General features: G+C 47.8%; 1 protein-coding gene across 2 annotated transcripts in view; it reads right to left on the bottom strand.

The window, feature by feature from the left end:
• Positions 1-1,840: 1,840 nt before the first annotated feature.
• The window catches only part of LOC148532448 (uncharacterized), a 163,235-nt gene continuing 141,707 nt past the window's right edge, over positions 1,841-23,368 (bottom strand). Inside the window, exons 8-10 of one of the 2 annotated variants that reach the window (XM_088467807.1) lie at positions 2,591-2,842; positions 2,302-2,506; positions 1,841-2,217 (exon numbers count right to left, since the gene is read on the bottom strand). In XM_088467807.1, coding sequence (XP_088323933.1) covers positions 1,917-2,217; positions 2,302-2,506; positions 2,591-2,842 — 758 coding nt within the window. In that variant the 3' untranslated portion in view covers positions 1,841-1,916. Of the gene's footprint in view, positions 2,218-2,301; positions 2,843-23,368 lie in introns of both variants that reach the window. The other variant, XM_088467808.1, reaches the window with a different exon arrangement.

Below are 23,368 nucleotides of genomic sequence, written 5' to 3'. Positions count from 1 at the left end.
CTGCCTCATTAATGCGCTTACTAGCACAATTTGCTGACTGGTAGCCCCTGAAGACAATGACACTTCCAAGGCATCCTTTTTCCATGGCTCTGGCCACCCAGCAGACAGCCATGCCCCAACAGCGAGGGAGTAAATTGATTTCAGACATACCTCCACCTTGCGGTCCATAGTATATTTCAGAGAAGGCATGGAAGGCATAGGTAGGGTCGCTCTCTTCACCAAGCACGTTACGTGAGAATCCACCTAAGGGGGGAGTTTCCCATTTAGTGAAATAATCCTCAGCAAAAGGGAAGGCATATGCCAAAATGTTGATGAGGCTGAAACCCCTTCCCAAGAGACTTCCATGCCTCCAAATGATCCACTAACCAACCAGACAGGGGAAACACTGCAGCAGTGCTTTTAACATCCTTAAAGTAAGCATATGTAGGCTTAGCCACAGGTAGGTCTTTGTCCTCAATCACCATGGCTATATGGACCGCCCATATGAGGCCTGGAATATATTTTAGACTTAGCCTCTACCTCCTTCGGAGGGGGTTCAGAATCAGATAAGTCAAGAATTTCATCATCATCAGACGTCATGTCATTCTCATCATAATGTGTAGACTGGGATGACAATAATAGCCTTTTAGCAGGCCGAAGCAGTGATTCCTGCAAAATCTGTTCGGTTTTGTACCGTGGTAGACAGAGTTCACCCAGATAGGTTCCTGGAGATACCTGAGGTGTATGCTGAGGGGGACATTGTGCCACCATCATCTGCCCGGGGTACCCCTGCAAGGGAGCTGGGAACAATGGCTGCTGCATGAACTCCATGGGGCAATACATGGGCAGAGCCGATAAACGTCTCCCCTATCCCTATTTTCTTCCCCAATTCCTGTCTTACATCTGACACAGGAAAACAGGACAGGAGCAGAGATCTGCAAAGACTCCTCACTACCTAACATGGCAGCAGACACAGTGTATGTGACACTATACACAGAAAAAAAAAAATATCTGTGATACAATTGAACCCCCCCTGAACAGCACCTGTACTGTAGGGGTCTGTTGTAAAGAGAAAAAGGGACAGATAAAATGGCTGACAGAGAAAATAAATATACAGGTAGACAGCACTAGCATAAGTCACATACAATGCAGAATAGCCTGCTATAATGACCAAGTGCTACATACACTGACCTCGCTAACGTGGAGGAGGGGTATGCAGAGGGGGACCCAGCTCCGCAATGCTGGAGACTGCGACAGGCTGTAGAAAATTGCCGCCAGAGCTCAGAAATAAGGAGATGCCGGGAGAGTATAGCCAGTGCGCCAGAGTGCAGTGGAATGGTGCGCTATGCAGCGGGTGAGGAGCCGGCTGTTCAACAGGGAAGGCATCCTCCCCTGGCCTGCAGTTAACCCCAGGGACGCTGGAGCGTTCCGCTCTGCGCCGGTCCTCTTGTCCCCGGTGGTCTAGTGGCAGCGCAGGACTCCAGGAGGGCACTTCCCCAGGGAGCCACCAGCCCTGGGGAAAAAAAGCATGACTGTGATGGCACGTGTCCACCACGGGTGCCCGCTACTTACCAAATCCCCGGGCGTCCGGCCACAGTAAGGGATCCCTGCTAGTAAGAACCCCGGAAGCCTGCCGAGATCCCCAGATCAGTACTGGAGTCTCGGCGCCAGCGGGGTAACAGAGCGGCGGTGTGGACGTCCATAGGACCTCCTGGGGGCGGAGTATAAGAGGAGAGCCTGGTGCATCCCGGGAAGATGAAATTTTTTACTGCGTTGCGCCCGGTTGTACCAACTCACTTATACCCCCAAGGTATCCCTGTGGATACCTAAGGACCCTGATGTAGAAAAATGCTTTTCTCTTGTGTGAGATCTCATGTCTACCAAGATGTGACTTCTGTGTAAAACATTTCCCACACTCAGAGCATGGAAATGGTTTCTCACCTGTGTGATCTCTGATGTGTAACAAGATTTGATTTAACTGCAAAACATTTTCCACACTGAGAACATGGAAATGGTTTCTCACCTGTGTGACTTCTCTGATGCTTAACAAGATTTGATTTAACTGCAAAACATTTCCCACACTCACAGCATGGAAATGGTTTCTCACCTGTGTGATTTCTCTGATGTAGAATTAGATTCGATTTCCGTGTAAAACATTTTCCACACTCAGAGCATGGAAATGGTTTCTCACCAGTGTGAATTCTCTGATGTGTAATACAATCTGATTTCCGTGTAAAACTTTTCCTACACACAGAGCATTCAAATGGCCTCTCACCTGTATGACTTCTCTGATGTGCAACAAAATCTGATTTAACTGTAAACCATTTTCCACACTCAGAACATGAAAATAGTTTCTCACCTGTATGACTTCTCTGATGTGTAACAAGATTTGATTTAACTGCAAAACATTTTCCACACTCAGAACATGGAAATAGTTTCTCACCTGTGTGACTTCTCTGATGCTTAACAAGATTTGATTGATCTCTAAAACATCTCCCACACTCAGAGCATGGAAATGGTTTCTCACCTGTGTGATTTCTCTGATGTAGAATTAGATTTGATTTCTGTGTGAAACATTTCCTACACTCAGAGCATGGAAATGATTTCTCACCTGTGTGACATCTCTGATGTGTAATTAGATTTGGTTTCTGTGTAAAACATTTTCCACACTCAGAACATGAAAATGGTTTCTCCCCTATGTGACATCTCTGATGTATAACAAGATCCGATTTCCGTGTAAAACATTTTCCACACTCAGAGCATGGAAATGGTTTCTCACCTGTGTGCCTTCTCTGATGTATAACGAGATCTGATTTCCGTATAAAACATTTCCCACACTCAGAGCATGGAAATGGCTTCTCACCTGTGTGACTTCTCTCATGTATAACTAAACGTGATTTCTGTTTAAAACATTTCCCACAAACAGAACACGGAAATAATTTATAAGGTGCATAAGCTGCACTGTGTCTAACAAAAGCTGAGGTATCAGGAGACCAGTCCTGATAATTATAAGCATTATATGATATATCTGCACTCTGAGGTACTGGATGTATATTTAGCATAACATGATTATCTCCTGGAGATTCCTGTGTGATGTTATCTTCTATTTTAATATCTGTAGACAAGATGAGATCTTCCTCCAAGTCATTCCTGCTTGTGCGTCCATCTGAAAAATAATAACAGAGTTATTGTATTTCCACCAGAGTTCTTTATACAGCGCACACATATTACACAGCACTTTACAGAGAATATTTGGCCAATCACATCAGTCCCTACAATCTATATTCCCTCCCATATCTACACGCACTCACATTATGGTTAAATTCTGTCAGAAGCCAATTAACCTACCAGCATGATTTTTGGGGGATACACATACAAACTCCACACAGCACCTTGGCTGGGAATTGAACTCATGAACTCAGTGCTGTGAGGCAGCAATACTAACCATTACACCACCATGGTGTTACTATTATGAAGGGGTTTGGTTGTTTAATTTACAGGTATGAGCTATGACCACATTATTTAATTTCCAAATCAACCAACAATAAATAAGACTCTTTGAACAGATAACATTCCACACCCACATTATCAGCACATGTCATAGACCCAGCCCCAGGGACAGGCAGATGGCACATCCAATGTATATCTACCCCCAAATGCAGACTTTGCTGGGTAACGTTCCCTAGCCATCATCACAGCAGGAAGCCTCATTAGCCAGTGACGTTGGTGAACCATAATACCCATCTAGACCGCCCTCACACATACACACACGGGAAACTTGTGGGCGAATTACCAACAACTGCGTCCACACTACACAAAGTTCTCCAGGTGAATATATATGTAGAAAAAGCAGCCTCTATATGGTCATCCTCAGGGAGAGTAGCCCCACCAGAGTCATGCTACTAACTTAGGGTAATGAGTCACTGTATATAACCGCTGAGAGGGAAGGAGAGCAATAGGAAAGAGCAACACAGAATGATGGCACAGAGCGGGGGAGGCAGCAGGACAGGGCAGGGGAATGGTGCAGGGCACAGAGCAGGGGAGGCAGCAGGACAGGGTAGGAGAATGGTGCAGGGTACAGAGCAGGGGAGGCAGCAGAACAGGGTAGGCGAATTGCACAGGGCACAGAGCAGGGGAGGCAGGAGGACAGGGTAGGGGAATGGTACAGGGCACAGAGCGGGGTAGGCAGCAGGACAGGGTAGGGGAATGGTGCAGGGCACAGAGTGGGGGAGGCAGCAGAACAGGGAAGGGGAATGGTGCATGGCCCAGAGCGGGGAAGGCAGCAGAACAAGGTAAAGAAATGGTGCAGAGCACAGAGTGGGGGAGGCAGCAGGACAGGGTAGGGGAATGGTGCAGGGCACAGACTGGGGGAGGCAGCAGGCCAGGGTAGGGGAATGGCGCAGGGCACAGAGTGGGGGAGGCAACAGGACTGGGTAGGGGAATGGTGCAGGGCACAGAGCAGGGGAGGCAGCAGGACAGGGTAGGGGAATGGTGCAGGGCACAAAGTAGGGGAGGCAGGACAGGGTAGGGGAATGGTGCAGGGCACACAGCTGGGGAGGCAGAACAGAGTAAGAAAATGGTGCAGGGCACAGAGCAGGGGAGGCAGCAGGACAGGGTAGGGGAATGGCACAGGGCACAGAGCGGAAGAGGCAGCAGGACAGGGTAAAGTATTGGTGCAGGGCACAGAGCTGGAGAGGCAGAAGGACAGGATAGGGGAATGGTGCAGGGCATAGAGCAGGAGATGCAGCAGGCAATGTAGGGGAATGGCGCAGGGCACATAGACGGGCAACAGCAGAAAGAGGAAAAAAGCAGAAGTGCAGAGCAGGGAACAGAAGCAAATTAGGATCATGGATAATGTTACAAGGGTTTTCATCACATTGATCAGTGATTTAATCATTATAGCTACGTCCCCTGCACTGATGTATGATATACACAAAGCGTGGGGAGGAGACTGGTCAGATCTCTGGGCTGGTAACACACAGTGAGATGATGTGAGGGGGAGAGCAGGAGTATAATAAGGGCTGATGGCTCCTGATGTATGAGATACTCCAGAGAGTGTGGGGAGGAGACTGGTCAGATTTCTGGGCTGGTAACACACAGTGACATGATGTGAGGGGGAGAGGAGGAGTATAATAGGGGCTGATGGCTCCTGATGTATGAGATACACCAGAGAGTGTGGGGAGGAGACTGGTCAGATCTCTGGGCTGGTATCACACAGTGACATGATGTGAGGGGGAGAGCAGGAGTATAATAGGGGCAGAAGAGAGTGTAGAAAGAGATTATTGTGCAGACTGAATTATTAACCGAGAAGGATATTTTGGACTGGGGAAGCAAAGCCACGTAAATTGGTAGTACATACAAATATTCCACATATAAGACACTGGTTAAAATAAAGCTGAACACAATCATCACGGTGTATGGAGAGAATATTTGAGGCTCTTTTGTAAATTAGTGTTTATTACTCACCTGTGCTGAAATCTGTAGGGATTTCCTCCTCCTTACACTGCTGATCACCCCTCACATACGTCTCTTCTTCTCCCTCTATATCTTCTGCCTTCATATCAGTCACATTCGTCTCTTCTTCTCCCTCTATATGTTCTGCCTTCATATCAGTCACATACGTCTCTTCTTCTCCCTCTATATTTTCTGCCTTCATATCAGTCACATACGTCTCTTCTTCTCCCTCTGTATCTTCTGCCTTCATATCAGTCACATACGTCTCTTCTTCTCCCTCTATATTTTCTGCCTTCATATCAATCACATATGTCTCTTCTTCTCCCTCTATATCTTCTGCCTTCATATCAGTCACATACGTCTCTTCTTCTCCCTCTATATCTTCTGCCTTCATATCAGTCACATATTTCTCCTCTTCTCCCTCTATATCTTCTGCCTTTATATCAGTCACATATGTCTCTTCTCCTTCTATATCTTCTGCCTTTATATCAGTCACATACGTCTCTTCTTCTCCCTCTATATCTTCTGCCTTATTATCAGTCACATACGTCTCTTCTTCTCCCTCTATATCTTCTGCCTTATTATCAGTCACATACGTCTCTTCTTCTCCCTCTGTATCTTTTGCCTTCATATTAGTCAGATTTTCACTCTAAATAATCCACAAAATAATAAAATAACACTTAGTCATTTCAGTTCCATTGACTGAGATTATCTAGAAGAATATTGGTGTATTAGATGCACACAGGTCATATAATGAAACATTGAATCTTTGTACTTGCATTATGAATCCTTCTCTCAGTCCTCTGAGGGACACTGGATACTATGAGGTACGGAGTGTGGAAACAGGAGCATGGTCACTTTATATTACGTGAAAACTCTCATACTCCTGCTTGTGTCTCTGCCTCATAGTATTCAGTGTCCTCCAAGTAGATGTTAGAGAAAACAGCAAATGATGTACCTGAAAAGTACTTTTCATTGTTGTTCTTTATGGCAGCTCTTACAGTGTGTTAAGTTCCATCTAAATTAGCTAGAGACAGCTTTATAAAAACACAGGCAATAGGATGGTATATAGGGCCTTATTCAGCTCCTGCTGCATTACGTATCCGAGCTGCGTTGTCCAATGCAGAATCAGATACTCTGCAGACCATCGGTCGGCTAATAGGGTCATGCAGCTGGCCATTGCAGCTGCGAGGAAGAGGCCAGGGAATCTCCATCAGCCGACGGAGATCCTGGCCTCTTCCCTCCTCCCCAACAGTGGCGACACACCTCCATTTTGGGTAACGGAGGCTGTCGTCGCCCTCTCCCCACCCACAAACCGCGGCATAGTGTCAATCACTGACGGTCTGCTGACAGTCTCCATGCGGGCTCTCAGACCCGTTTTGCACATGCACAGAACGGGTCTGGTGCCTGGGCAGATTCCTTATCATTGTGCAGTAACATGTACTACTAAATTAGGCCCATAATGTGGATCCTCATTTCATGTCATGTTACATAGGTTTTGTGTAGTATTAGAAGCTGGTAAGAAAGTATCCTGGCTGAGTAGATGTGACAGGTGTAGTGCGAGTCCCCAGCATTATGGAAATTCTTCTGTGCATGTGCAAGTTGTCTGCGTCATCTGACACTGTAAAGTAGGGATGCTTGGTGATTGCTAATGCTATCAAAGCTATTCCTGCACACAATGCTAGGTGATAAAGTATACCACTACTTGCTTGTGTTTGATTGCATTCTTCTGCTCCTCCTGCTCATACTGTGTATAGATCCTAGCTTGTGTGTGGCTACTCACGTCTTCTCTGATCTTCCTGCTACTGATATAGTGTCTGATCCTGGCTTGTGTGCAACTATTCACCTCTCCTTTAATCCTTCTGCTGATATGTTGTTCCAAACCTGGCTCTGTTCTTGGCTATAATTTAGTGCACTGGTCAATGAACTGAAAAGCTTACACCAGATAGCTGCCTAAGGTCTCTCCTGCTCTTATATAAGGCTGCTAGTGTGCAGACCTCAAGACTGTGCAGACCCTGCAGAACAGTGCTACACATATCTTTACGTTTACTCACTGCATCCAAAACATCTTGTGGGTTACTTGCTTCTCGCTGCCATACCTGCACCAGGTCCTGCCACTGGAATCCTCCCCTGAACCTCACTTGGTAAGTTTATACATAGGTCATGTGACACACTGTGTCTTTGAGAAACTTCCCAGCTGTCTCTGAAATATATATATGAAACAAGATGGGTGGGAACACTGGGTCACCATGGAGTGCTGAGAGGAATAGGAATTATCAGGTACATAAATCACTGGTTTCGCCTTCAGTCCTCCTTGGCAGCAAATTTCTTGCGTTCAGGTTGTTTGACTGATCGGTGGGAAGGTCCATACCAGGTGCTGCTGACGAGTACTACATCTTTGAAGGTGGCCGAGAGAGATACCTGGGTCCATTCCACTCACTGCAAAAAGGTCAATCAACCGGTGGAGAAACAAGGCGGAGACAAGGCTGATAGTGTGGACCTGTCGCTCGCGAGCTTGTTCCGGGAGGATTGAAAAGGTCGTAGTGAGATACCTGAACCGAGAGAAATTTTGCAGGACTTGTTGTTAAAATGGACGGGCCTGCTGTGTTCATTTTCATATTCTCTTTTAGAGTGTTCACCATCCTGGTCAGTTCGGGAATATCCAGTGTCTGTGATGGGGGACCGATTGAGGAAACGGGAGCTGATGGCAGTGCTGATGGAGTGGAGAAAGAAGGAGTGCAATGTCAATCAGGGGAGTGTCTGACCAATCTTAGTACTGTTATTGTTGAGAGCTGTCATTCCGGATACTCGGGGAAGGTGTGGAGGTTTATCGTCTGAAGATTCCTGTATTTGTGGGTCCCTAGTTGATGAGAACTGTATCCAACAGTGCTAACCTAAATATAACCCGTACTGGGGAGGATTATGATCCTTTAGAGGATTATGATAGCATGGTAGGCAAAGTGTTAAATCAAACTGATTGCTGGGTGTGTTCACATGTGCCACAGGGACAGCTTAATGTAGGGTTGGTACCATTTCCGCTGAATATCACGGAAATTTTAGAATTACAAAAAGGGAAAACGTTGGATGGAAAATTCCTCTCATCCAAACCGCCTCATTTCAAACTCTATCAATTCCAAGTAGATAGATCACTTTTGTGTTTAAACATAACCAACCCCAATAAACCCGGAGGTTGGGAAGTGACGGGGAATAATCAGATGATGACCTTCTCACAAAGAGCTGATAATGAGTCCATAAACTATGATCTGTTATGCTCAATTAAATCAAGTGGGAAACATTTTAGGTACAGGTATACATTGAGTTCCACCAAAGAAATTATTGGTAAAGTACCAGATGGTTATTGTGCTAAAATAATACAACCAGAAAGTTGCATATACCAGATGGAAGAGCCTGAGATAGGATTGTTTGCAAGGGAAATGTGTTTAATGATAATGATGCATGCCATTCCTTATGTTCTCCCCGATAATGTATATTTTATATGCGGAAGAAAAGCGTATAAATGGCTCTCCCCGAGTTCCGAAGGTTTGTGTTATCTGGGAAGATTAGTCCCAGAAGTTATGACCCTCACACATGTTGAAATGCTGGGAATACATAAAAACACACCGTCACCATATCTTCACCACAATATGAACACAGAGGCAAGAGAAATATGATACCTGGTGATATGCATAAAGCCGCTCAATTAATCAGTGAGACAACTGGCTTCCAAGTTTTAGTCGCCCTGGGTCCCACCAGGATTGCTAGGGGTACATTCAATTTTAGATAAATCCAGGAACTTGCTAAATTAATAGATAATAGATGTACGATGACACATTCAGGTACACAGGGAGAGAATTGCAAGCGTACAAGAAAGAACTAGTGCAACACAGGCTAGTGTTGAATTATTTAACTACTGTTACTGGAGGGTATTGCGTAATGTTAGCCACCCAATTTGGAGTAAAATGTTGCACTTATGTCACCAATGATACCAGCGACCCTAAGGAGGTGATAGACCAGAAGATGGATGAGATTCTGCAGCTAAAGTGGGAATTTCGAAAGAACCATAACGCATCAGTGGCTGAAGCAGGGGAAAAGATAGAAGGATGGGTGCCATAGCTGAACCCAGTAAAATGGTTCTCAGGTCTAGGGGAATGGGTCCAGGAAGTGATCGCCAGCATAGGCAAATTCTTGATCCTTATACTGATTGTCATCATAGTAATTGGCATATGCGTCCGGTGTGTTCCTATTGTGTTGAAGTGTGGAAAATGTAAAAACAGAGTAAAACGAAAGGATGGAACTATGATGGTGGTCAGAAATGATAATATCTATACCCAGGTAGATACAGAACTGCATTACAACCCTGAGCTAGGAAGTACCATCATTTAAATGTATAATATTTAGGCATGCATAGAAGATATTATTGAAATGTTATTTATAGAACACCTCAGACAATGTAACGTCTCAAATTCCCCTTCAAGACTGCTGTTATAAGACTAGTGCATTCCCACACCTGTCACATGATCTTCCAAGATCCGCGGTGTGCGTATAATAGTAGTTTTATGTCCCCACCCAGAGACACATTATTGATGGATTAAGAACCATCTTGTGCCATCCCATAATAACACTAAATAATATGTAAATGTAAGCATAAATTAAATTTAAATAGCAGATTGTGATAGCATGTTGTTCGCTATCAAAGGGTGGACTGTCAAAACTGGATTATTAGCTGAGACAAGATCAGTTTAAAATTGAAGCGTGCGCGACGCCATCTTGCAAATGGCAGCTAGACTCCATTTTAGAAACAAGAATCTGCAAGACGCCATTTTATGACCAACGTCATTTCAAGTTACAACTCAGGAGCTAAGAACAGATGGCAATGTTAATCTACCAAGGGCAACTGGAAAAACAAGCTTTCTGAGTAAAAGTAAATAGAAATATACAATGGGTAGTTTTACATACAAATTGGGAATCCCTGGATGCAGATAAAGTAAAGTTGTGGCAATTGTAATATAATCCAGGCATTGATATACACAATTGGATTTGTCTGAATCCTAGACAGGACGGCCCCAAATTTCACAGCTTGAGGTGATAATACATTTGCATTCCACACAAGAGTCTAGGAGAACAAAATAGGTTTTTCCCTTTGAACACAGGACAAGTGGGGGCTGCTGACAGAAGGCATGTAGAACTATCTAGCCCAGCATGTCACACTGTTAAAATGTTCACTCAGTAAGAGTTAACTGCACCCTTCTTCATACACATATTAATATGTCTTTATACCCAACCCTGAATACCCACACATTTCATATTCACACATAAGGTTCCATAAGCATCAAAATGTATGATCTAAGTCGGTTAAGTTAGTTTCAATGCTGAGAAAATATAAGATATGGTAAGAACTTACCCTTGTTATCTCTATTTCTACGAAGTCCATAGGGTTCCACAGGATACCTTGGGGGGTATAGGTGATGACGTCAGGCATCGGGCACCATAGAGTTAAGTTTTCAGTCCTCCCAGGATGCACTAGGGTCCCCCTCCTATACCCCACCCCCGAGCCAAGGCATCTCAGTTAGTTACCAAGCCATAGGCCGGAGGAGGAGAAGGAAGAGAGAGAAAAAAGATCTGGACACACACAAGAATCACATTCTCACCAGAGGGAGACGGAGAAACCGGTGACCAGAGTAAAGCCCATCTGCAGCACAGGTGCGACAGGGTGGGAGTCCTGTGGAACCCTATGGACTTCGTAGAAATAGAGATAACAAGGGTAAGTTATTACCATATCTCATATTTTCTACTTCAGGGTCCATAGGGTATCCACAGGATACCTTGGGGATGTCCCAAAGCAGTATCCTTTAAGGGTGGGGACGCTCCCGTGCTGAAAGGAGAATCTGCCGCCCGAAGGAAGCATCCTGAGAGGCAAAGGTGTCAAACCTGTAATACCTCACGAAGGTATGGACAGAGGACCACGTTACAGCCTTGCAGATCTGGACTGCAGAGGCACCACGTCGAGCTGCCCACAAAGGACCCACAGACCTAGTGGAATGAGCCTTCACAGATGGAGGAACCGGCAGGCCTACATGAAGATAAGCTTCAGAAATGGCCATATGGATCCAGGCTGCCAAAGTTTGCTTTGAAGCAGGCCAACCCTTTTTACGGAAGCCATAGAGGACAAACAAGGCATCCGATTTCCTAAACGAAGAAGTGCGGTCAACATAAGTCCTTAAGGCCCGCACAACATCCAAAGTGGCCTCACCCACTGAAAGGCCAGGTGAGTTAAAGGCCGGAACAACTATTTCCTCGTTAACATGAAACTGGGAAACAACTTTGGGAAGAAATTCAGGACGACTGCGCAGCACTGCCCTGTTCCCATGAAAAATCAAGAAAGGGGGTCTACAACAGAGAGCCCCTAAATCAGAAACACGTCTGGTCGAAGCAATGGCCAGAAGGAAAACAGTCTTAGCTGTTAGCCATTTAAGATCCACTAAGCCCAGTGGTTCAAACGGCGGTCCTTGGAGAGCCCTCAGGACCACAATCAAGTCCCAAGGCGCCACAGGTGGAACAAAAGGCGTCTGAATACGCAGAACGCCCTGCATAAAGGTGCGTACATCTGGGATTGTAGCAATCCTACGGTGAAACCAGACAGACAGGGCAGAAACCTGCACCTTCAAAGAAGCAAGGCGAAGCCCATGGTCCAGTCCCGCCTGTAGGAAGGCGACTACCCGAGGCAGACGAAACTCCCGCGGTGCATAACTTCTCGGTCGACACCACTGGAAGAACGTATGCCACACGCGATGGTATATTCTCGCGGAAGACGGTTTCCGAGCTCTTAGCATGGTCCGCACTACAGAGCTGGAAAACCCCCTGGACCTTAACATGGCCATCTCAACAGCCACGCCGTCAAAGACAGCCGAGTCAGGTCCGGGTGTCGACTAGGACCCTGTGACAGAAGGTCCGGTCGTAGCGGCAACCGCAGAGGACTGTCCACGGACAGACCCTGAAGATCTGAGAACCAGTGCCGTCTGGGTCATGCGGGAGCTATCAACCGAAGCGTCCCTCCTTCCTGTTTGAATTTCCGGATTACCCGTGGAAGAAGGGAAACCGGAGGAAAGAGATAAGCAAACCGGAACGTCCACCGGACGGACAGAGTATCCACCAGAGACGCCTCTTCGTCTCTCTTGTGCGAGACCCGTACACCGGCAACTTGTTGTTGTGCCGGGACGCCATGAGGTCGATCTCTGGAAGACCCCACCTGTCCACCAGCAGTTGAAAAACGTCCAGGTGCAGGGACCACTCCCCCGGATGAACGTTCTGAGAAAGTTGGCCTCCCAGTTTAGCACTCCCGGGATAAAGAGGGCTGATATGGCCGGAAGATTGCGCTCCGCCCATACCAGGATCCGAGACACCTCTACGAGAGCCGCCCGACTTCGGGTTCCTCCTTGCCGGTTTATGTAGGCCACGGTGGTAGCGTTGTCCGACTGGACCTGCACTGGGCGACCCTGGAGAACCCGATGTGCCTGCTGGAGAGCATTGAAAACCGCTCGGAGTTCCAAGATGTTTATTGGAAGCTCCGCTTACGCCGGAGTCCACCTGCCCTGGAACAAGTGTGGACCCAAAACTGCTCCCCAGCCCTAAAGATTGGCGCCAGTTGTCAATAGGACCCAATTCGCCACCCAGAATGGACGACCCCTGTTGAGATGGGTCGTCTGCAACCACCAGGCAAGGGACAGGCGAACCTCCGGAGTGAGCACTATCGACTGGAATTTCAGAGACTGAGGCAGTCCATTCCATTTGGACAGGATCAGGTGCTGCAGAGGTCTCGAGTGAAACTGGGCATATTCCACCATGTCGAATACCGACACCATGGAGCCCAGTAACCTCATCGCCGAGTGCAGAGACACCCGGCGGCTCTGCAGACAACTGCATACCCTCGACTGTAAGGCAGCGATCTTTTCCCCCGTCACAAAGATCCTTTGCTGTCCCGAGTCCAATAAGGCTCCGAGGTGCAGAATCCGCTGAGACGGGATCAGGGTGGACTTCTGCCAGTTTATCAACCAGCCGTGCCGTTGCAGTAGCGCAATGGTCAGGTCCAAGTGTCGGAGAAGGAGCTCCGGAGGTCCTGCCACTAAGAGAAGGTCGTCCAAGTACGGCAACATGCGGACCCCCTGCAGCCGCAGGGAAGCCGCCATGACCGCCATCACCTTGGTGAAAACACGTGGTGCTGTCGCCAGGCCAAAAGATAACGCCCGGAACTGGAAGTGGTCGCTGCGGATTGCAAACCTGAGGAACTGCTGATGGCGCAAAAGAATAGGGACATGCAGGTAAGCGTCCTGTATATCCAATGACACCATGTAGTCCCCAGGTTCCAGCGCCAGAATGATGGACCATAGGGTCTCCATCCGAAACTTCGGTACCCGCAAAGATTTGTTGAGAGCTTTGAGGTTGAGAATCGGACGAAACGACCCATTGGGTTTCTGCACCAAAAAGAGATTGGAATAGAAACCCTGGCCCTTCTGGGATAATGGAACAGGCACTATAACTCCATCCTGGAGCATAGCGTGCAAAACCTTCCGCAGCTCCGTGGCTTTGTTCCGGTCTGATGGTAGACCCGTGGTGAAGAATCGAGCCGGGGGTCTGTGCCGGAAGGAGAGGGCATACCCGTGTGAGACCACCTCGAGAACCCAAGTGTCTGTCGTGGTGACCGACCAACACCGGGCGAACTGCAGCAGGCGGCCTCCCACTTTGGGAACCCCCAAAGGGAGGCCCGGACCGTCAGGCCGCAGGCTTGTCACCTGGCTTAGGGGCCGGACATCTGGTACTCCAGGCCTGCTTCCGGGGCTTGGACGATTTTTTGGGGCCAGCCTGACGGGGAAAAGACTGTGCTTTAGGCCTACCCTGGGCCCTGTAAGCCCGAAAGGACGATATACCTGAACCAGAAGGAACAGCAGCCGACGGGAGACATGCTGATTTAGCTGCCGCCAGCGTGGCTATAATCTTGTACAGGTCCGGACCGAAGAGAACCTCTCCGTTAAAAGGCAATGCCCCCAAACCCTTTTTGGAATCAGCATCCGCCTTCCAGGGTCGCAACCACAAAGTGCGACGAGCAGCCACTGCTGCCGAAGAAATTCGAGACGCCAGGGTACTAATATCTAAGGCCGCTTCGTTGATATAAGTGGCTGAATCTCGGAGATTGCCTATCAACTCCGCCTGCTCAGCCGAACAGTCGGGATCGAAGGATGCCTCCAACGTATCAGCCCAGCGCTCCATAGCTCTGGCAACCCAGCAAATGGCCATAGCTGGCTGTGCTGCCCCCCCTGCAGGGGAATAGACGGACTTCAAGCAGATTTCTACCTTGCGGTCCGTAGCATCCTTAAGGGAGGACATGGATGGCATGGGTAACGTGGCACTACGGACAAGGCACATGAGAATCCACCTGTGGAGGTGATTGCCACTTAGCAAAATAATTGTCCGCAAATGGATACGCCACTGCTAAACGCCTTTGAGGCTGATATCGTTTGCCTGGCTGTTTCCACGCTTCCTCTAGGTGGTCAACTAATTGTCCCAAAAGAGGAAACACTGTGGCATCTCCTTTAACCTCTTTGAAAAAGGCGTATTTGGACTTAGATACCGGAGGTTCCTCATCCTCAATAACTAAAGCAGTCCGGACTGCACGAATAAGGCCAGGTATATACACCTTAGACTTAGCGTCCGACTCTTTAGGACGGGGAGGTTCCTGGTCAGAAGGATCCAGAATCTCTCCATCATCGGATGTCCTATCGTCATCCTCATAAGGAGCGGACTGAGATGCCACCGGCCGCTTGTGGGGCCGCATCACAGACTCCCCCTGCAACACGTCTGACAACTGCTGTACAGAGCTTGTTAACGAATTAACCCACGCAGGCTCATGAGAGACCTGAGGAGGGGAAATAGGGAGACTGTGGGATACCATTAATTGTCTCGGGAAACCCTGCATGGGTGACGACACCACTGACTGCTGGGACACTCCCATCTGAGTGAATGGAGGCTGCGGAGCTAACTGGCCCACGAGGATTGTAAGCGCTTTGGCGAAACAAGCCCAGGGCGGCTCCTATACCAGTGCTGTGACCGTAATAGGTTGCGCCAATAAATAACACGGACGGCATAGCCCTTCCGCGCTACCCTCCCCCTCCGCTATAGGTGCCTTGCACGTAGCACACCGAAGCTGTACAGGGAAATCACTCTCAGACATAATGGTAAATATGTGACCCCTCTCAACAATACCTGTTCGTATAGTGAGAGACCACCCTGCAGCACCGCACAACAAGGGCTTTAGCAGAAAGACAGGGACAGTAATAAAGCTGACAGTAATAGAAGTACAGGCAGCAGCGCTAGCACAGTCACATACAATGCAAAGAAAAATCAATTCCTGCACTATCAGCTCTTGTTCTCAACTACCTAGACACAGAGTCTGGTAGGACACAGCGCTGCATACACAGACCTGTACCAAATCGGAGAGGTATGCGGGGGGACCCAGACCACGATGCCTCTGATTCCAGGCTTCCAGCAGCGTTCACCATGCGGTTGTGAAGATGGCCGCCGAGGAGCTTAGAGGAGGCTGGCCTGGGGGAGGAGCGCTGCCACAGGGCCAGTCGGCGTGTGCAGAGAGGGCTGTGTGCAGCGGGGGAGGCGCCGGCTGTGAGACAGGGAAGGCGCGCTCCCCTGGCATGCATTTAACCCCCGGGACGCCGCAGCACTACCGCTCTGCTGCGGTCCGCTGTCCCAGGGGGGTAGTGGAAGCGCAGGTTATATACCTGGCTCCACGCTGCAGCCAGTCCCCAAGGAGCCCCCTGCCTGGGGACTCTGGACCATGTAACAGCGGGGACCCACCGCGGGACCCCACTGCTTACCTTGCTGTCCCCCTTGATTCCGGCCATGGTCCTGAACATATGGGGTCACCGCTAGCTGTGACCCCAGATGCTTACCAGCATCCCCGGATCGGTACCGGCGTTCTGGTACCGGCGGGGGTGTAGGGAAGACAGCATGGACGTCAGGACTGAGTGTCCATGCTGTACTTCCAGATGTGCAGCCACAGCTGCTTGAAGAAAACTTCAGGGGCTCTTCTTATCCCCCACTCCAACAGGTGCACCCGACTCCGGCCTGGCACCAAACTAAACTGAGATGCCTTGGCTCGGGGGCGGGGTATAGGAGGGGGACCCTAGTGCATCCTGGGAGGACTGAAAACTTAACTCTATGGTGCCGGATGCCTGACGTTATCACCTATACCCCCCCAAGGTATCCTGTGGATACCCTATGGACCCTGAAGTAGAAATAAAGGTTTTTGATAACTAAGGTATTATACATGATAAGCAAGTTGTGTTTGGTCTTGTTCTGATGCGTATGCTTTTTACAGCATTCCGGTATTATCGGTGGAGAGATCGCATCATGCAAACTCAAGTTATGGATCGCAGAACCTACAAGCAACAAAATGTTTAAACTGTTGGAATGTACAGAAGGTGTTACTAGAAAGATTCCCCTGCTGTTAGAGGCAGGGAGAGTATATTTGAAACAGCCTGTTAAATGTGCTGTAACATATGCTTCTCTTCTGGGAACCAATGACATCAGCAATTCCCCATTGTCCTGCTTCAGTCTGATGAGGATAAATATGTGTGCCCGAATACTGTTTTTTTTAGTCCATGCTGAAGGTTGTATGAACTGAGGGTCTCTAGTCTGAGGTCTATCTCTGGGTCCGGAGGCGCAGCGTATGTATACTGTACTTGGGTCTGTAATATTTCCTTTTACGCCTAAATTGTGTATGTATCAATTGCGTGTAACTGACTGTACTTTTACCTGAATAATACTTGTGCGTTGGAACCACAGATTCCACTCCTGTCTTTATTTGCGGTTAGACTGCATACGCAAATTAGCGTTATTCTTAGAGGTTTATAGGAAGGATTTTAGAAGGTATAGACAGGGATATATAAAGGTTCTGATCCAGTTTCGTTAGTGCCATCTTGCCCAAGGAACTATTCCTATGGCTGAGAACATTCCCAATAATTGCAGCGCTCTCCTCATTGGTGAGCGGTGATGAATCTGTACATCATACGCTAAGTACTATTGTCTGAGACGCCTTTCCTCTGACAGAGTTACTGTGTGCTGGATGGTATTTGTGCTCCTAGACATTGTATTTGCTGTGAGGGAACAAGCTGACTTTCTGTCCTGACCACAACCCGGCCATGTTTCTGCAATAAGGTCATCACCTGTATTTTCTTGGCATCTGTCACATGTTCTGATTCTCCTACAACCAGGATGATGTATAGATGTGGCCACATCTAGGCCCCCAGATCTCTTATCTCTGCAGCAGCATTTCTGTAAGGGTCCATATAGAAGTTGCCAGGACAAAAGGAAGGTTGATGAGCGGGTAATGGTGTCTCTGATCCAGCACCTGAGACACTTCCTGTGCTAAATTACAACATAAGAGGAAGCGTTCTGCAGGTCTATGGGTGTGAGGAAATCCTCCTGGCCGATAGCGGAGAGGATCAAATTCACTCTTCCCATGCAAAATGGTCTGACACTGACATAGTTGTTTAGCCTCCTCACGTTGAGGTTGGTGCAAAAGAATCCTGATGTCCTCCTATTAGGAAAAGCCTTTGTTCTTCTGTCCTGAAGGAACTGGGACAATTGTGGCTGTTCTTAGTAAAGGTTGTAGGAGGTTCTGTAAATCATCTAGTTCCATTAATTCTGAAGGATTCTCAGTTTGTATGAACAATTATTTCTGGATTCTGGACACTGTGGGGACTGGAGATACACTGAAGGCTGGAGGGACACTGTGGGGACTAGAGATACACTGAGGAAACTAGTTGTCAGGATCCGGCCTGGGATCGGCCTTTACTCACTGCTGGACTGATGTCTTTAGGCTCTGAGGCATTCGGACGTCAGTAGCAGTGGTGGGTTATGGCTGAAGATTCTCCCCGGGTCTGGTAGGACCTCCATGCATGTGTCTAGGCTCCTGTGTTTGCAGGTATGGGCGCAGCCATGTTGGTTTATCTCACCTGACCAGTTTCCTCCAATGACAGCCTTGCTAGTCTTCCAGCTGATCTTGTGATCCAATGAGCAGCTGCCTGAGGATATTTAGGACCGAATCCTACAACAGGAAGTTGCCTGAACAATGTTGTCATTTTCCAGTGTCTGCTGATGCTACTTCATTCCAGGTCTGTCCTTGTGTTACTTCTGTGATTACCAGTGCCGACTCTTGTGTTCCAGTGTGTTCAGATTATCTCTCCTGTAATGCAGCAATTACCTAATCATTGTGCTCCAGTGTGTTCAGAATTTCTCTCCTGTGCTTGGAGCAATTACCTAATCATTGTGCTCAGTGTGCTCAGAATCTCTCTCCTGTGCTTGCAGCAATTACCTAATCATTGTGCTCCAGTGTGCTCAGAATATCACTCCTGTGCTTGCAGCAATTACCTAATCATTGTGCTCCAGTGTGCTCAGAATATCCCTCCTGTGCTTAGAGCAATTACCTAATCATTGTGCTCCAGTGTGTTCAGAATATCCCTCCTGTGCTTGGAGCAATTACCTAATCATTGTGCTACAGTGTGTTCAGAATATCCCTCCTGTGCTTGCAGCAATTACCTAATCATTGTGCTACAGTGTGTTCAGAATATCCCTCCTGTGCTTGCAGCAATTACCTAATTATTGTGCTAGGGCCCTGATTCAGAGCCGGACGCTATTAGCGCTCGCTCGTTCAGAAAAAGGGGGTGGCTATTCAAATGAACCGTTCGCTCTTTGCGGTCTGTTGACGCCTCTATGTCTGAACGAGCGAACAAAACATGCGGACGCTTATTTGAAAAATACGCCCCCTGGCCGCTCGCATCATACGTCATGTCCGCTATTTATTAGATTAATCGAGTACATCGAACAGCGTATGAACTGCTCGCTATTCTTGTGGTTGGTTTCTCCTACCACTATATTGCGAGCAGTTCTGACTAGAAAACAACCAAGTGACGTGGTCAATGACGCTGCTGTATTAATTATGCACACCCTTAAAACGCCCGTTTTGACCTTTAAGCACGCCTGCGTTCAGAATTCCACTTCTCGTTTTCAAGCACCTTCCCCTGTTACCACCCACATACACCTCCTCCTGTCACTCAAAATAGCAGGCATTCGCTATATAGCGAACAAATGATTTTTGGCCGCACTGACTGGTTCGCGCATGCGTATTATAAACCGTACGCATGTGCAGATGGGCGAACATCGCTTGGAACGAGCGTACTGCCGCTTACGAGCGGCTCTGAATGAGGTCCTAAGTGTGTTCAGAATATATCTCTTGTGCTTGGAGCAATTACCTAATCATTGTGCTCTAGTGTGTTCACAATCTCTCTCCTGTGCTTGCAGCAATTACCTAGCATTGTGCTCCAGTGTGTTCAGAATATCTCTCCTGTGCTTGGAGCAATTACCTAATCATTGTGCTCCAGTGTGTTCAGAATATCTCTCCTGTGCTTGCAGCAATTACCTAATCATTGTGCTCCAGTGTGTTCAGAATATCTCTCCTGTGCTTGCAGCAATTACCTAATCATTGTGCTACAGTGTGTTCAGAATCTCTCCTGTGCTTGGAGCAATTACCTAATCATTGTGCTCCAGTGTGTTCAGAATATTTCTCCTGTGCTTGAAGCAATTACCTAATCATTGTGCTCCAGTGTGTTCAGAATCTCTCCTGTGCTTGCAGCAATTCCCAAGCATTGTACTACAGTGTGTTCAGAATAACTCTCCTGTGCTTGGAGCAATTACCTAATCATTGTGCTCTAGTGTGTTCACAATCTCTCTCCTGTGCTTGCAGCAATTACCAAGCATTGTGCTCCAGTGTGTTCAGAATATCTCTCCTGTGCTTGGAGCAATTACCTAATCATTGTGCTCCAGTGTGTTCAGAATATCTCTCCTGTGCTTGCAGCAATTACCTAATCATTGTGCTACAGTGTGTTCAGAATATCTCTCCTGTGCTTGCAGCAATTACCTAATCATTGTGCTCCAGTGTGTTCAGAATCTCTCCTGTGCTTGGAGCAATTACCTAATCATTGTGCTCCAGTGTGTTCAGAATCTCTCCTGTGCTTGCAGCAATTACCAAGCATTGTACTCCAGTGTGTTTAGAATAACTCTCCTGTGCTTGCAGCAATTACCTAATCATTGTGCACCAGTGTGTTCAGAATATCTCTCCTGTGCTTGCAGCAATTACCAAGCGTTGTGCTCCAGTGTGTTCAGAATATCTCTCCTGTGCTTGGAGCAATTACCTAATCATTGTGTTACAGTGTGTTCAGAATCTCTCCTGTGCTTGCAGCAAATACCTAATCATTGTGCTCCAGTGTGTTCAGAATCTCTCCTGTGCTTGCAGCAAATAGCCAAGCATTGTGCTCCAGTGTGTTCAGAATCTCTCTCCTGTGTTGCAGCAATTACCTAATCATTGTGCTCCAGTGCGTTCAGAATCTCTCTCCTGTGCTTGGAGTAATTACCTAATCATTGTGCTCCAGTGTGTTCAGAATCTCTCCTGTGCTTGCAGCAAATACCCAAGCACTGTGCTCCAGTGTGTTCAGAATCTCTCTCCTGTACTTGGAGCAATTACCTAATCATTGTCCTCCAGTGTGTTCAGAATCTCTCCTGTGCTTGCAGCAAATACCCAAGCATTGTGCTCCAGTGTGTTCAGAATCTCTCTGTGTTGCAGCAATTACCTAATCATTGTGCTCCAGTGTGTTCAGAATATCTCTCCTGTGCTTGCAGCAATTACCTAATCATTGTGCTCCAGTGTGTTCAGAATCTCTCTCCTGTGCTTGCAGCAATTACCTAATCATTGTGCTCCAGTGTGTTCAGAATCTCTCTCCTGTGCTTGCAGCAATTACCAAGCATTGTGCTACAGTGTGTTCAGAATATCTCTCCTGTGCTTGCAGCAATTACCAAGCATTGTGCTACAGTGTTCAGAATATCTCTCCTGTGCTTGCAGCAATTACCTAATCATTGTGCTACAGTGTGTTCAGAATATCTCTCCTGTGCTTGCAGCAATTACCTAATCATTGTGCTCCAGTGTGTTCAGAATATCTCTCCTGTACTTGCAGCAATTACCTAATCATTGTGCTACAGTGTGTTCAGAATATCTCTCCTGTGTTGCAGCAATTACCTAATCATTGTGCTCCAGTGTGTTCAGAAAATCTGTCCTGTGCTTGGAGCATTTGCCATTCCCCGATGCTAAAGTGCATCCAGCCATATAGTACCAGTCACTACAACGTTCAGTCTGTACCGCTGTCACTACAGCATCCAGTCTAAATACCGCTGTCTCTGTAGAATTCAATCCTCAGTGCCATTGTACCTCACGCACCAGTCCTCAGTGCCTTGTTACTTCCTAGGTCCACCAGTGTATATATTAGAAGCTACACTAGGGTGTAGCTTAATCCTTGTGAGAAGTATCCGCCAGGGTAGCAAGATTCTCTATTCCCGTGAGTGCCAGTTATCTGACCAAAGGACCGCGAGCTGCCAGCTGGGTGCTGCTAAACCCATATCCCGCTAGGAGGGGTCACTGGTGAACACCTCCTGGCTGGTTAGACTCTGCACCTTTGGTCAGGTCTCGCCAACTGGTACTCGTGGATGAGATCTTGTGTACAGGCCCCACGTCTCAGATTTCCCCTTCAGTCCTGAACCTCAGCTTGCACCCCACAGTAGGGGATTCCATACAGCCGGTCATGACAGTTTGCTCAGGCCCAGAAGATGCAAGCCGCCAGATTGGAGGACAAGGCGGTGGTTCTCGAGTTGCTTTCTCGAGTGGAGGCTCATGAGACATTTCTGCGGGTTGTGAGGCAACACCTGCAAGAATTTTCGGGGATATTTAAAGAAAAATGTTTTGCTCCTTCTGTATCATCTCCAGCTATTTTTCAAGTACCACCGACAAAACCTCCTGTGTCTGGTTCTTCTGAGTCTCATTTTTCATCCTCTCCTACGCCCGGGGAAAGTTTTCAGTCTTCAAACCTATCTTTCGAGCAGTCCTTCCTACATCGTATGCTATTTCTAGTGATCATGACCTCCTCCTAACTTTTTCTCAAGTTTTGGGACAACTCAAAAGTCTCCTTCCCAAGATACTCCAAATTATTTCTAAGTCCTCTGGTGTTACCCCTGAGGTTTCCAACATCACCGTCAGGGAGGCTGGAGTAAGACATTGTAGCTTCCTACGCCCTAAGCTTTTGGAAGGCGAACGTCAGCGCCGCCGGGAACTACATCTGCCTGTATTGTGGTTATGATGACTATTTCATTAGAGACTATGCTCTTCGTCCTTCAAGAGATGGGGACAAGGGTGTGTTCCTCGAAGACGGCACTTCCAGTTGTACCCAGTCTCCACTGGTGATCTCTACTAATTCAGGTTCGAACAAAAAGGGAACACTTTCCAAGCAAAAAGAAGCTTATAACTGGGGCCCGGCTACAAGATGCTTCTTCCCTAGGGAAGTTAGGGGGAATAGGTCAACCTCCCAAAGTCAGAGAAACAATTCATATTAATTCTATCGGTCATAGGCCCTCATTCAGAGCCGTACGCTCTGAGCAGAGCGCACACTCTGAATGAGGGCCGCCCTCCATAAAAATGGAGCGTCCTCCTGGACGCTCGTATAGCTGTGGGTCACCACCCACAGCCTATACGAGCGTGCAGTTTGATGGCCGCGATGGTCGTGACCATCGCGACCATCGAAACTGCGAGCCGGAGCCTGCGGTTGAGGTTTTCAACCGCAAGGCCCGGAGTGATTTTGGCTCTATCAGAGCCAAAATCACTCCCACTGACATCACTAGTGATGTCAGTGGGCCGGCTTCTGACGGGAGGCGTTCCCTTGAGAACGCCCCCGTCAGGGAGGCACGCCCACCAAAGGGGGCGTGCTGTCAATCAACATCGACAGCACGCCCCCTTTGATCAGACACAACGAGCGAAGGACTTTCCTTCGCT

Source organism: Taudactylus pleione, unplaced genomic scaffold (genome assembly GCF_031769625.1).
Source record: "Taudactylus pleione unplaced genomic scaffold, aTauple2 ptg000076l, whole genome shotgun sequence".
Classification (NCBI taxonomy): domain Eukaryota; kingdom Metazoa; phylum Chordata; class Amphibia; order Anura; family Myobatrachidae; genus Taudactylus; species Taudactylus pleione.
This window is presented reverse-complemented; position numbering and strand designations above follow the sequence as displayed.